This window comes from Arachis ipaensis, chromosome B08 (genome assembly GCF_000816755.2).
Source record: "Arachis ipaensis cultivar K30076 chromosome B08, Araip1.1, whole genome shotgun sequence".
NCBI classification, from domain to species: Eukaryota; Viridiplantae; Streptophyta; class Magnoliopsida; order Fabales; family Fabaceae; genus Arachis; species Arachis ipaensis.
Window position 1 is genome coordinate 113,052,574 of NC_029792.2, and position 14,277 is coordinate 113,066,850.

Consider the following 14,277-nt stretch of genomic DNA (forward strand, 5'->3'; position numbering starts at 1 on the left):
CAACTCTACTTCCAATATAGCTTGATGTGGCATCTCATTATGCTTTGGTAAATTTCCAGCTCTCTAGCACTCGTCACAGTTCCTCAAAAAGTCTCTGGCATCTCGAAAGAGAGAAGGCCAATAGAAGCCGCATTGGAGGACTTTTGATGCAGTCCTCTCTCCACCAAAATAGCCACCATATTTGGAACCATGACAGTGCCAGAGCACTTGCTGTGTTTCTTTCTTATACACCTTCCGATGATTCCATCTGAGCATCTCTTGAATAGATAAGGTTCCTCCCATATAAAATACTTTGCATCATGGAGCAGCTTCTTAACCTGCTGTTTAGTGAATTCTTTGCGAATCATCCTACTGGCCTTGTAGTTTGCTATGTCTACAAACCAGGGGCTCCATGTATAACAAAGAACTGCTCATTAGGGAAAGCTTTATTCACTGGAATGAGGGTGAACCACTGCTTCTTCAGGTTCAAATTTAGAGAGGTGATTAGCTACTTGATTCTCCGAATCCTTCTGGTCTCTGATCTCAGTGTCAAACTCCTGATGAAGAAGCACCCACCTAATCAATCTGGGTTTAGCGTCTTGCTTGGTCAAGAGATACTTAAGTGCAGCATGGTCAATGTAAACAATAACTTTCAAATCAATTAGATAGGACCTAAACTTATCAAATGTATAAACCACAGCTAAAAGTTCTTTTTCTGTAGTCATGTAATTCTTTTGGGCATCATTTAAGACACGACTTGCATAGTATATGGCTTGCAATAGCTTGTCTTGTCTCTGCCCCAAAATAGCTCCTATAGCATAGTCGCTAACATCACACATAAACTCAAAAGGTAAATCCCAATTAGGAGGAACTCTGATGGGTGGAGACACATGATTAGTTTTTAGAGTCTCAAAGACATGCATGCAGTCATCAGTAAAACAAAAAGGAATGTCAGCAACGAAGAGGTTGCTTAATGGTTTAGCAATTTTAAGTCATAAATTTCTATAGCTGATGAACTAGTAATTTAGAAATAATCTTATACACAACTAAGGAAAGGTTAATGGGTCTAACCTGTGTCATATCCTTTGCATTAGGAATCTTAGGAATGAGATAGATTTGTGTATGGTTGAAGCTCTTGAGTAGTCTACCACTGACAAAGAAACTGCGAACAACCTTAAAAATATTCTCCCCTACTAAACTTCAATAGAATTGAAAGAATTTAACCATAAATCCATCATCACCAGGGGCGCTCTGGGGGGTGAACACTAAAGACCTCACGTTTTACCTCATCAAAACTGATCAGTCTAGTTAATTTTCTGTTCCTGGTTGCTAAAACAAAATCTTCAAATGCATGTGCCAGATTAGCTTGGTCAATCGATGTGAAGATATCCTTGAGGTATGTTTCAGCTACTTGTGCAATTTCCTCACAGGTGGTAGCATACGTACCATTCTTTTCCAGTTTTCAAATTTTATTTCTCCGAATCTGGATTGAAATGATTGGTGAAAGAAACTTGTATCTGTCCCCTTCTTTTAGCCACTTTACACGAGATTTCTCCTTCCAATAGCTTTCCTCCCTAAAGTAAGCATCCTCAAGTTTATTTTTCAAAACTTCAATCTGTCTTTCCCCTGTAATACCCTCCTCTCTGAGGATTTTAAGCTGAGATGTGAGTTCATCAATGTCCTTCTTCGAATTAAATTTGTTTTGTTGCTGCCATTCAATAATACGGTGCCTAAAATGCTTCAACTTTTGAGCCAAAAACAAACATTGTTGAGCCATCCACCCATTCCTTCCAAACTTCAATGATAATTACCCGAATTTCTTCTAAACCACATCACCTCTCCTGAAACTTAAACCTCCGTTGCAGATTTTTTCATAGAAGGATTTGTATCAAAGAGGATAGGCGCATGATCGGAACCATTTTCTGTGAGCTGAGACAGCAAGGCTGACGAAAAACGATCCATCCACTCACCGTTTGCAAGTGCACGGTCAAGCTGCTCTCTGATCTGGTCCTGCTCTCGTTGCCTATTAGTATAGGTGAACCTTCTCCCAATCATACCCAAGTCCTTCAGTCCACCACCATCAATAAAATTTACAAATTCAAAAATAAATGAAGTTGATTTAACCCCCTCCTTCCTTCTCATTGAGGCTCACTATAGCATTAAAATCACCCATAATGACCACCTTTCCAAAGAAACGTTGTACAAAAGAGGAAAATTCAGTGTATTGGGTAGACCGAATCCCATCCAAGCTATTTAAATGTACCGCAATCAGCCCCCAAAAATAGTTCAAAGCAGGATCAGTTACCTTGGCAGCTATAAAAAACTCTTTTTCAGCAAGAATCTCAACCGATGTACCCTCCTTCCATGCTAAAATGACAATATCTCAATTTACTTTCCACCAGATGAGATTGATTTTTTGTTTCACATATAAACACAGTCTCGGGAGAGTGGGATTGGCACATCCCTTTAAGGTTATGGACAGTCAGGAGTCTCCCCAAACCCGAACAGTTCCATGAAAGAACTCTCATGGCGAATTAAAGGAAAGGAATAAAGAAGGGAATAAAGAAAGGAATTGACAAAAGTCAAACATTGTCCTAGATGGCACAAGAACTCTGTTCTAGAAAAAACCCTAGCAGAGCATTTTGAAAGAGTACGTACTCTTCGTACTTCACCCTTTATTAAAATCAGAAGTAATCAAGTAACAGATAGTTATACAATATAAAATAATCAACTATATTGACACAATATGTAACTTGAGAAATAATTAAAATATTATATTAATTAAATGATCATTTAATTTGTGAAATTAAGTGTAGAACTTACGTTTTGATGATATTATGCTCTGAAAAATCCAAGTTAGAGTTAGAAGTAACATCATCAAAGCGTTTGTTCTACACTTAATTTTCACAAATTTAGTGATAATTTAATTTGATATAATATTTTAATTATTTCTCAAGTTACATATTGTGTCAATATAGTTTATCATTTTATATTGTATAACTATCTGCTACTTCTGACTCTAACAAAATCAAATGTTAACTCTTATACCACTTTGCAGGACTATACTTTATAGTAACTTTTTCAATATCAAAAGTCCCAGTAATGATTTTTTAGGTGTTAACGAGTCAAAGGATGATTTTTAACGAAGTTTTAGAAATCGTTTATGATTCCATTTTGAATTTATAAGATGGAATTTGAACTAAAACATAAAATTTAAATTTCTATTCTTATTCGTTTGGATTTTTTTATATTTTACAAATGAAGAATATTTCTTTATTGACATTTATATTTTAAAGTTAATATAGAATAAATACAATTAACTGTATAAGTAGTAAATCGAATCAACTTGATTAAATTTACTATTTATATACTGTATAGTAGTAAATCAAATCAAATTAATTCGATTTACATATTACACACTTCTCCAACAGTAAAATAAAATTAAATTAATTCGATTTATTACTCAATATACTAAATCAAATTAATTGATTCGATTTACATAAAAAAATGTTTAGAACAAGCATGTATAGAAAATTGATTTAGAACATCTTTATAATTTTAAACTCCAAACCATTTATTTATTTGAATTACCCTATATATTATACACATATCAATTAAAAATTGTTCTTTTATGCTCAATATTCGTGTTTATTTGTCTGTATATCATATTTACGAAATGATACAAAGATGCATGAAATGGGGTTAAATTATGTTTTAAAAACTTCTTTTGAAAGAAAAAACAGATCTTAGAAATCTTATCAAGCTCTTTGCAAGGCTAGATTTGATTTTAACGATTATCTATGTATGTAAGTGTAATTTCATTCGACTACCCGCGCTTTTAGACTAGTTATAATTGCTAAAGTTTTGTAGCAATTTCCAGGTCAACGGACCATTAAGAGACCAAATTATAACCATGAGGGGAGAAACTAAACAAAATGAAGCAAAACGTGTTTGTTTTCTGATTACAGAAGCAAAGCATGTTTCTATCATGGCAGTTTGAATCATGCTAGGAAACGATAACCCAAAAGGCAGAAAGAGAATCATAAAATACAAAGTGAAACTTCATACAAGATCTCATTGATGGTGCAGAGCAGAACCAGAAGTCTTTTCATGAATCTGCTTCTCCTCCGTCAGTTGCGGATGTTCCTTGCGATTTTGCTATCTCGATAACTTCTCCGGGTGGCGGGTGGTCAAACTTACAGGTCGCACCAAACTTGCAAGTGCCAGTTTTCATGTAATACGGACAGATGCTAACACCCTGTGAGGACATCATATGTTGAAAGTACAAACATAATATACAGTTTTATGAAACACTTCAACATGCACATTGTTACTGAGGCATGTTAAATGGATAATGCTGAGTAAAGTACCAAAGTTACTCAAAAAATATTATGTTGCTAACAAAATTACCCATGAAAATAATGTCATTGACAAAATCACTCAAAAGTAAAATGGGAATTTTGTCCGTACAAAAGTATTCTTTAAGTAATCTTGGAATTTTTTCTTTCATGGATAATTTTGTCATGATATAACCTTTCATGGATATGTTTGGTATATTACTCAAATAATTCTTCTACAAGGACAAAATGCTCTGGAGCTGCCATTTGCTTTGGTTGGAGTTATTCACGTGCAATTCAAAACTCGGTATCAAGTTAAATAACTTCCAGTTGATTGAAACAACCTCCAAACTTAACTAACTATGGCAAACAATATAACTTGCACCATTTTGAGAATAAATAAAACAACTCATGTACTTGGGTATTAATGGAAAATGCAAATGATGGATGAATTTGTACCATGTATTCCAGGAAAATTATCAAACATACCTCTCTCCTAGGTAATCCTGCGGGAGTGAGCTTAATGCTTGATGTTGCTGATCGGTCAAGAGGGTGATGGAACTTGCATCTTTCCCCGAATTTGCACTCACCAGTTTTCATATAGAACTATATGGTAAATTGTGAAATATAAACCAAAAATCGTTAGATGTATAAGGCTCGAGCATTATTACAGCCTGAATAAAAACATGCAAGTTATGTTAAAATGATCAAATGCAGCTAAGAAACAGCAAATTCAATTCCTTAACGTATTCTACGGTACTCTATCCATGTTATGTTGAAAAGCATTATGATTTATGATAATATGAACTTCTTATCAATAAAATAAGTTAAATAGAACAAACTTTTTTTCGCACTGGGAATTATTACATCAGTGTCAATCATTAATTAAATTCAATTCAATAAGAAAAAGTGGCCACTCAGTGGTATTTGATTATATCAATTGTCCAAGCCTATTATCAAAGAAAGAGCTACGGTGCAGAAGTAAATTGCACCACTGCCATCAATAAATACCAGGTTTAAAACCTTTTTGTTGCAATTTAGCTCAAATATCTGGGAAAAAAGTGAACCCGTGCAAACAGTAAAGTCATATCCAAACAGAGTAGTTGATAGGTGCTTTATATATTTATTACTCTCCTTTTTATATATATATTGGTCTTTTCTATTGTGAAACACAACGATCTACACACAAGCAATATATTATTTTTCTCTCTCTTATCTAGTTACTCCAACATTTCTACCGAGTAACCATGAACCTTTAACAAGTAATAACATGCAAATGGCAGTAAAATTTTTACCTTTTATTTTATTTGTTTTTTATGAGAAAATTTTATTAAAATGGAGAGAAGAATAATACAAAATGAGGATAAGAGGCCTTCTACACAACAACAAAAATAAATGAAAAGATGTTTCTATGAAGCTTAGCTTTCCAATCTCTAAACATGTCTAAACAAACAAGGCACTAATAGTTACACACAAGCCACAAAAATACATATTGACAGATGATATCTATTCAACTGAAAATTAAGGTAAGCGCTTACATCGCATTCAATCTGTCCAGGACGCTGAGGATACATAATTTCTGCCACTCCAAGTTGAGACTGGAAAACAAGTCATATCCATGAGATGCATTAGCTTTCAGGTATTCTTTAACATAAAAATAATACAGGTGCAGGCTAAATACAAAAAGAAACTAATAGTTTCCACAAATGAACACCATAAAATAAAAAGAACTGAATGTAGGTAACACCATCAAGACAAACCAACATGGATGATCTGAGGAAGAAGATATGCAAAGCTAGCATGAAATTGGAAGGTATGTTTCTAGTATTAGACAGGCTCAGATTCTCCCAAAAACCTAATCCAATTCTTGCCTGAAACCTTTCAAAGTCACCCTGTCTCATACATATAGCCTCATCCTTCACTCCCATTGCTAAATGACTAAATCAGCAGAGTTGGTTACAAGTATGCTCTTTCCTTATGTCTATACCCTTATTTGCCCTTTCTTCTCTGCACTTAATGAGTCCATAAGAGAAATCTTCTTACCAAAAGCAGAATCAAACCCAAGATTGAAAAACATAAAATTATATGTGAAGCAAGTTTTCCAATGTCTCAACGTATCTGAGGGGGAAATCACTATAAAAGGATCATGCCCTTTGCACCAAACAGAGGGTAAATGTCTAATCCTATAATAATTAGCTTTATGATATATTAATCTAAAGGACCCTGATACAAACCAAGGGAAGTGTGACAATCAAATGGGACCCTCTACATGCAAATAACTGTTAAGCTGTAAATTGTAAGCGGGAGAGTGTGGGAATGTGACATACTGTCATGTGAGAGCTGCTATAGTGTTCTAGTTTGGGTGCTTTCATTGTCTGTTATTTCTAGATCTTTTATTCAGGTTAATATCTGTGGCAACTTATCAGACCCAAAATTTACTTGTCTTCATACGAGAAGGATAACCATATTCATGATATGTATCAGAAGACCAACATTATGTCAGAAAGTTAACATTTGAGCATGGGCAATTTTTCAAAAGATGCTAAGAATTTAATATTTGAGCAGTGATGCTTAACACATTGTTTGGATTGAGGGATTTGAAGGGAAAGAAAATAGGAGGAGAAAATAGATGGAAAAGTAAGTTTTTTGTTGTTTGGATGAGAAGAGAAAATAGAAGGGAAAGAAAAAAATTAATGTGGGGTCCACTAAATTATTTTCTCTCCACAAATGAGATGAGAATGAAGAGAAATGTGGCAAATATGAATAAAATTACATATTTACCTTTTATCATTAATAAATTATAATTTACATATAATATAGATAAGGGTATTAATGTAATTTTATACTATTATGATTTTCTTTCTTCTCACTTTTCTTTCCATCCAAACAAAAGAAAATTTTCTCTCCATTTTCTTTCCATCTATTTTCTCTTCATCCAAACAACATACAAATAACTCTAATTTTCCTTCTATTTTCTCTCCTCCCATTTTCTTTCCTCTTATTTTCTTTCCTTCTATTTTCTTTCCTATACCCAAACAAAGCATAAAGGAAGAGTAAGGGTATGGACAATGTATAATAAAGGATGTAAGCACAACAATAAATGGATCCAGCAATATAACAAAAACAAAGCAAAGATCATGACAATAAAAAATATTCAAAATATTTATTCCAGCAATATTTAATTCAAAATATTCATCCAGACTAAAAAATGCACATTGCACAAATAACACACTACAGGAGCCTCAAGGATCCTACAATTGCAGTTATGGATGACCTATAATTAAAGTATCAATTACGGGAACTGAACCCTAGACCTATGAGTTAGTGAAAATCATTCCTGCCATTTTAGACATGTCTGAATTTCCTGTTTAACAATGAAAGTAAGATTATAAAGACTTCATACCAAGAAGCATCCGAAATTACCAACCAAATTATTTTTTCTAAATATTCTTGGATAACTCACTGATATACAGAGTTGCAGAAACTATAGAGGGATCAAACTCATGAGTCATACTATGGAGTTATAGGAAAGGGTGATAGAACGAAAGCTGAGACAAGAAACATAAATAACAGATAACCAATTTGATTTTATGTCAGGCAGATCCATCACTGAAGTTACATACCTGTTAAAAAGGATGATAGAGAGGTATCGTAGTAATAAAAGGGATCTACATATGGTGTTTATTGATTTGGAAAAAAGCGTACGATAGGATGCCAAGGGAGGTCTTATGGAAGGTTTTGAAAAGGAAGAGAATAAGGATCGCATATATTCATGCAATTAAAGACATGTATGATAGGGTTACAACTAGTGTAAAGACTCAAGGTGGTGTGACAGAAAAATTTCCTATTAGAATAGGATTACACCAAGAATCATTCTTAAATTCATACATTTTCACATTAGTCTTGGAAGTACTCACAGAACATATCCAAGAGTGTATGTCATGGTGCATGCTTTTTGCCGATGATATCGTCCTTATGGGAGAGTCAAGCGAAGACCTAAATAAGAAATTAGATTTATAGAAAGAAGCTCTAGAAGTATATAGTCTACACATAAGCCGTAGCAAGACAGAATATATAAAATGTAAGTTCGGCCACCGAAAGGAAAACCCTAATATAGAGGTAAAGATTGGAGAAAATATCCTACAAAAAGTTAAAAGTTTTAGGTATCTTGGATGCATCATACAGGATAATGGAGAGATTGAACATAATGTAAATCATAGGATCCAAGCAGATTGGTCAAAATGACGGAATACGTCTAGTTTTATGTGACAAAAAAATGTCTCTAAAACTTTAGATAAATTCTATCGCACTACTACCAGACCAGCTATTCTTTATGGTACAAAGTGTTAGGCGGCCAAAGTAGGGGTGTCAAAAATCCCCAGGAGGCGGGGATCCCCGCGGAGACCGCCCCGAATGGGGCTCCGTTGGTGGGGAATTTTTCCCGTGGGGATGGGGATGGAAAACAAAATTACCCCAAGACAGGCGCGGGGACCCGAGCGGGGATCCCCGCTCCATCCCCGATAATTCTCCGAATGTTTGAAATTTCTTAAATAACCTTACTTTATTTCTAACATAGGTGGGTTTTTTTAGTAATTTTACCAATTAAAAAAACCCTAACCCTATTATTCAGTCTTCCCTACTCACTGTGTTGTATAATTTTGATTTTCTCTTCTTTTATGTATCTAAAGCAATTAGACATATATGATTTATAATTTTGAAATAGTTAGAGTTTGATTTTGAAATAGTTGCTTGATTTTCTCTCCTTCTATGTATCTAAAGCAATTATGATTTCTCTTGCTGAGTTTGTTGACCATCAAAGAATACTTGATGTTAAAGACTATATCTTATTGCTTTTTTTTAGAATGGAAATTGTATTTTAAGATTTTATTTTATGGATTATAATTTGCTATGTTGTATTTCTAAACTTATAATCTTGAATAAGATATGTTTGTGTGTTTGTAATAGTATTTTGTAGTTTGTTTTTTATTTTTTTTATATTTTTTACTATAATTTTCATATGAATGTTAAATATAAGGGGATGGGGAATGGGGCCCCGCGGGGAATATGGGGAACGCGGGGAATGGAGATGGGGACAATTATCCCCCCATAGAATAAGAAATGAAGATATAAGAGAGAGAGTTGGAATAGCACCTATTGTAGAAAAGATGGTAGAATCACGTCTCAAGTGATTTGGACATGTGAAAAGAAGACCAGCAAAACATCCAATCAAGAAAGTAGATGAGATAGAAGATGGACAAGAGGTGAAAGTCAAAAGAAGACATAGGAAAACCATTCATAAGGTGGTCAAACGAAATCTACATGTAAATGGTCTCTTTGTAGACATGATACATGATAGAGCTTAATGGCGTCGTTTGATCCATGTAGCCGACCACCTATGAGGATAAGACTTTGTTGTTATTGTTGTATTCTTGGATAACTCACTGAAGTCCTGATTTTTTATAATAACAAGCAGCATCCCTAGCTCCCAACCATTTCCCGAAAGAATGCGCAGTTTACATTTTTTGCAATATGCACTAGTCAATGAGAATAAGTGAAACAAAAACCCCACATTACCATTGGATTTGACAACCTTGGGTCATATGCTTGATAAATAGGTACAGAAGGATTTATAGATCCAATACTTAGATTAGCAGCCATAGATGTCACCATAGAAGAACCAAATGTAGCAACTGGCGGATAAATTGCTGCAGAAAAAGTAAAGCCAGGTGAAATTATTGTTTGTCAAAGCTGAAAAGCATGACAACCAACATTGTATACATACCATTCCTGTCAGGATGGTTGTAGCGGCATGTAGCACCATACTTGCAACTGATTCATATGAATGAGTAAATTCAAGGACTCTAAATCCATCAAATACTTATATTTGAAACCAATACACAATAAAGTAACACTTACCTTCCAGTTTTCATGTAGAATGGGCAATCAACTTCCCCCTGTCAAAAGACATTTCTACGGTAAAAAACCAGGCTTTTGAAAACCATAAAGACAATAATAAACAGCATCATGTGACTATCACTACTTTATAAAACATCAAAGATAAAAATAAAGAAAATTAGCTTACAAAGGTTCCAACCTAGCAAAAGTATGAGTTACACAGCCAGAAAACCAATTCATGCAGGCAAATTGAAAATGAAAATCATGCTTTCTGCTACAATCATTCTTAGGTGTCACAGGAACAATGCTTCTCAACATGGATCAAAGCAGCATACAACAACAAAATAATCAAACAAAAAGCAAAACTCCACGAAAAATGATAGTGGATGAATTGGTATATTCTTCCATTTTAGACAAAGACTAAACACACACACAAAATTATTAGAGTATTCATACCATTCTTACTGGAAGTCCTTTGCTATTATGCAATAGTGGAGACAAGAAAGATTGTGTATCTCCTGTTGCTCCCTCCCTTATGGAATTTTCTTGTGTTTGTTCAGCATTATAACTCAGTTCATCAGACGTCAGAATCTGGATGTCTTTCGGGTGATGGAATCTACAAGTAGCACCAAATTTACATCTCCCAGTCTTCACATAGAACTACATAGATATAAAAGAAGAGGTGACCTAGAGATCTTAAATGATGGCTCATCTCATGTAATATACAAGAAAAGTAACTAACCGCACAGAGGGGCTCTGATGGCCTCTCAGGTAAGGCAGAAATTTCACCATTTTCAGAAGATCTTGGATGATTAAACTTGCACTTTGAACCAAACTTGCATCTCTGAGTTTTAATAAAGTACTGCAACACATTGGAACTCAATTAATCAGAAAGTATCCAACATATCAGAAGGAAAAAAAAGAGGAAAAAGAGTAATTGCAAATTCTACTTACTGGACAGTCTGGTTCTCCTATTCTCTCAGGAAGTGTTTCACTCGAAACAGTGTTTGAAATCTAAATCAGAAGTTAATCAATTATGTGTAGCATAAAAAATTAGTAATTCTACTTTGTATTGGAGAAATATAAATTTGCAAGGTGATCATATTTCAACTTTTGCAACTGAAAGCTAGTGCGGGAAGAGATAAATATAAAAAGACAAGAACAACAAAAAACACAAAATGCCATATTTACTCCAGAAGAATAAACAATTGAAACAGAGTAATGTTAGCATGGAAAATAGGCAGGCCATGGATATTCGAAATACAATATTTCTCACCTGTGTGCTAATATAAAAACTTACGGACAGCTTAGTATAAGGAATACAAATAAAAATAAAAATACCAACTATGGAAATTAGATATCTGCCATAAACAACAATAACATAAAAGAACAGGAGTTCAAAACAGAAAAGGAACATCCAGTCTTTCCCCATGTGGAGAATCCCATTAAAGAAATTTTGTGCCACACCAAAAGAGTCTACTAAAACAAAATATACTATAAAGATAAATCCACATTGTCATAAAAAGGATCACTTTGATTGTTTTAGGCATTGCATCCCTCTGAATGTAATCAGAACTTTGTCCAATATATATTACAATTTAAAAGAAATAGCTTATCAAACACAGCAAACTTATTAAGAATAAAAGTTATTCATAACATGACTGGATTCAATAGGTAGTTATATACGGGTCCCGGTGATGCAAGAAATGGCTGATATATTTAGGTCAAGAAAGCCAGATTCAGGGATAAAGATGAAAATCATCACAGTACGAAATGAAGTAAGCTTCAAATTTCAGTCAAGCATGAAGCATCCAAGGTAAGAAGCGATAAAATATCTTCTGAAATATATTCCTCAAAATAACTAAACAGTTCACAAAAATATATAATTATCACATAACTTAGTATAGAAAAGAAGGGGATTTCTCCCATATGCCTATAAAATTCAAGGGTATCGATACCCTTGGGAATATTAAGAACTTCACATGTTCAACTGATTCAAGTTGCTAAATATTTTCAATTAAATTTTTATTATTTTTCAAATAATTAAACTTGTTATGAAATTCACAAGCGTTGAATCTAAAAATAGTAAATACTAGCAATAACTTTATGAAATCAAGGGTAATTAAGGAAATCCACAAAAAAATAAGATGGAGTGGCGTCAATTTTTTATGGGTGGAATCCCATTAAGAGAATAGATTCGATAGAAGATGGACCAGTGGTTACGGGCAAAGAAATACCTAAGAAAACTCAAGATGAAGTTATCAAGAGAGATTACAACAAAACACTCACTATAGACATGATATATGGTAGAGTGCAATGGTGTCATTTGGTATATATAGCTAACTCCAACAAGTTGGATAAAGCTCTGTTGTTGTTGTTATTCACTATGTATTTTGACTTTCCAATTTGTATTAAAATATTAGCAAGACTAAAACCAGTTATGTTAGTCAAGTTTTTTGTTTCTCTCTCTGCCACTGTTCAACTCAAAGTTACAAATCTTCAATGTTTCAACAATCAACCCCATCCACATTGTTGTGCCACATCACACCACTACAAACTCGATGTCATTAGACTGGTGGTAATCATCTTTGCTAGATGAGTGCTGGTTTGCAGCATCTATCCTTCCATGCAGCACTTCGAGCACCAGCATCTCAGAACTTCCACCAAAATAATCTGACCATGCCCAACATCACTGTTTTAGACTTTGGTTTCTCCAGTATGATGGCTCTTAGGCTTGCTATTTCTCCAACATCTGTGTCGTTGGAATTGCAGAAGAATCAAGATTCCTGTTGTTGCAGCTCAATCCCAGCTTTAACATGCAATTCCAGAAACAAGTGTGTTTCATGTGATTTTCATTGAGCAGGCAAGGCCTGGCATCAGATCAGATGAACTGAATAATAACTCAAGTGATTTTGACTATCGTGTTACAACATAGCTTTTGGTTACTTCCTTTGACTTTAATCTTATTCCCAGGACTGCAATGGCATTTTCCCATTCTAGGTAACAATGAGCCATGACTGTGCAGTTGAGGCTAGCTCTCTAACAGCGCTTGCAAAGTGGTTCATTAACATGGTGTTACTTTCGCCTCAAACCTAATATCGCCTCTACCCATCTCGTTCTCTCCTAACCAATCATCAGGCACTGCCAGTGTGTACATTCTTAAAGTTTTAAATAAGGAGTATAATCTATGATATCTATATCATACCTTAGCATACATCATATAATATCTCTTAGGATGATTTTGATATTTATCATTATTGTCTGAGTATGTCCTTATAAGTATTAGAGTTTTCTATTATCATAAATAGGGACTAGTATTCCTCTCTTGTAATACACAACATATTACACAATTTATTCAGAGTAATATATTGATATAATTTCAGTCTATCTCTTCCTCTCCTACCAAAAACCCTCAATCTCAACATTAACATTAAAGACATGCAAAGTGTTTGTAGAAGGTTACATCGTGCAACCAATTGGATTTGTTGCTCATGACCAATATTGACAAACTTGCTCCTTGTGTTCTCTTTCAAGTTTGAAATAGTATCCAATTCCAATGTTCTCTATCAACTATCAAGGACCATTTCTAGAGGCCCACAATTGGTTTCCTATAGCTAACATACCTCATTACATCAGTTCCATTTGAACTTAAATCAAACAGAACATATAATCCCAATTTACCTTCTGCAGAGATTCAACTTCTAAGAGAATGGGACCAGAACAATGAAGTCCTGACTAGTTGGCTACGGAAGTTCCAATACCATCACCAACAATCTCATATGAATGTTTAGCACAATTAGTTTTATTTAGTACAAAATATCTCTGTATACAATGTTGGGCACTGACTTACATAGAAATCAGGGGTTTATATATATATATACACACACACACACACATAAACATCAAGAAACATGCTTGTTTTGGTTAGTCAGTATAAAGTAATACATACTTGTCCAAACTAGTATATAGTATGCAGCTATATTGTTCCATATATGCTCAAGTCTATAATTTTCGTTAAATAAGTCTGGGAATAGTGAGATACATGTCAGTTTGCAATATAACCAAT

At 34.2% G+C, this 14,277-nt stretch overlaps 1 protein-coding gene across 1 annotated transcript in view; it reads right to left on the bottom strand.

Annotated features, from left to right (window-relative positions):
• The window catches only part of LOC107613121 (zinc finger CCCH domain-containing protein 37), a gene marked incomplete at its 5' end in the record, with an annotated part of 12,152 nt that continues 1,733 nt past the window's right edge, over positions 3,859-14,277 (bottom strand). Inside the window, 9 exon segments of the mRNA XM_016314979.2 lie at positions 3,859-4,237; positions 4,806-4,922; positions 5,855-5,914; positions 9,891-10,021; positions 10,099-10,145; positions 10,233-10,270; positions 10,668-10,871; positions 10,954-11,073; positions 11,166-11,225. Of these exon segments, the coding sequence (XP_016170465.1) occupies positions 4,088-4,237; positions 4,806-4,922; positions 5,855-5,914; positions 9,891-10,021; positions 10,099-10,145; positions 10,233-10,270; positions 10,668-10,871; positions 10,954-11,073; positions 11,166-11,225 (927 nt within the window).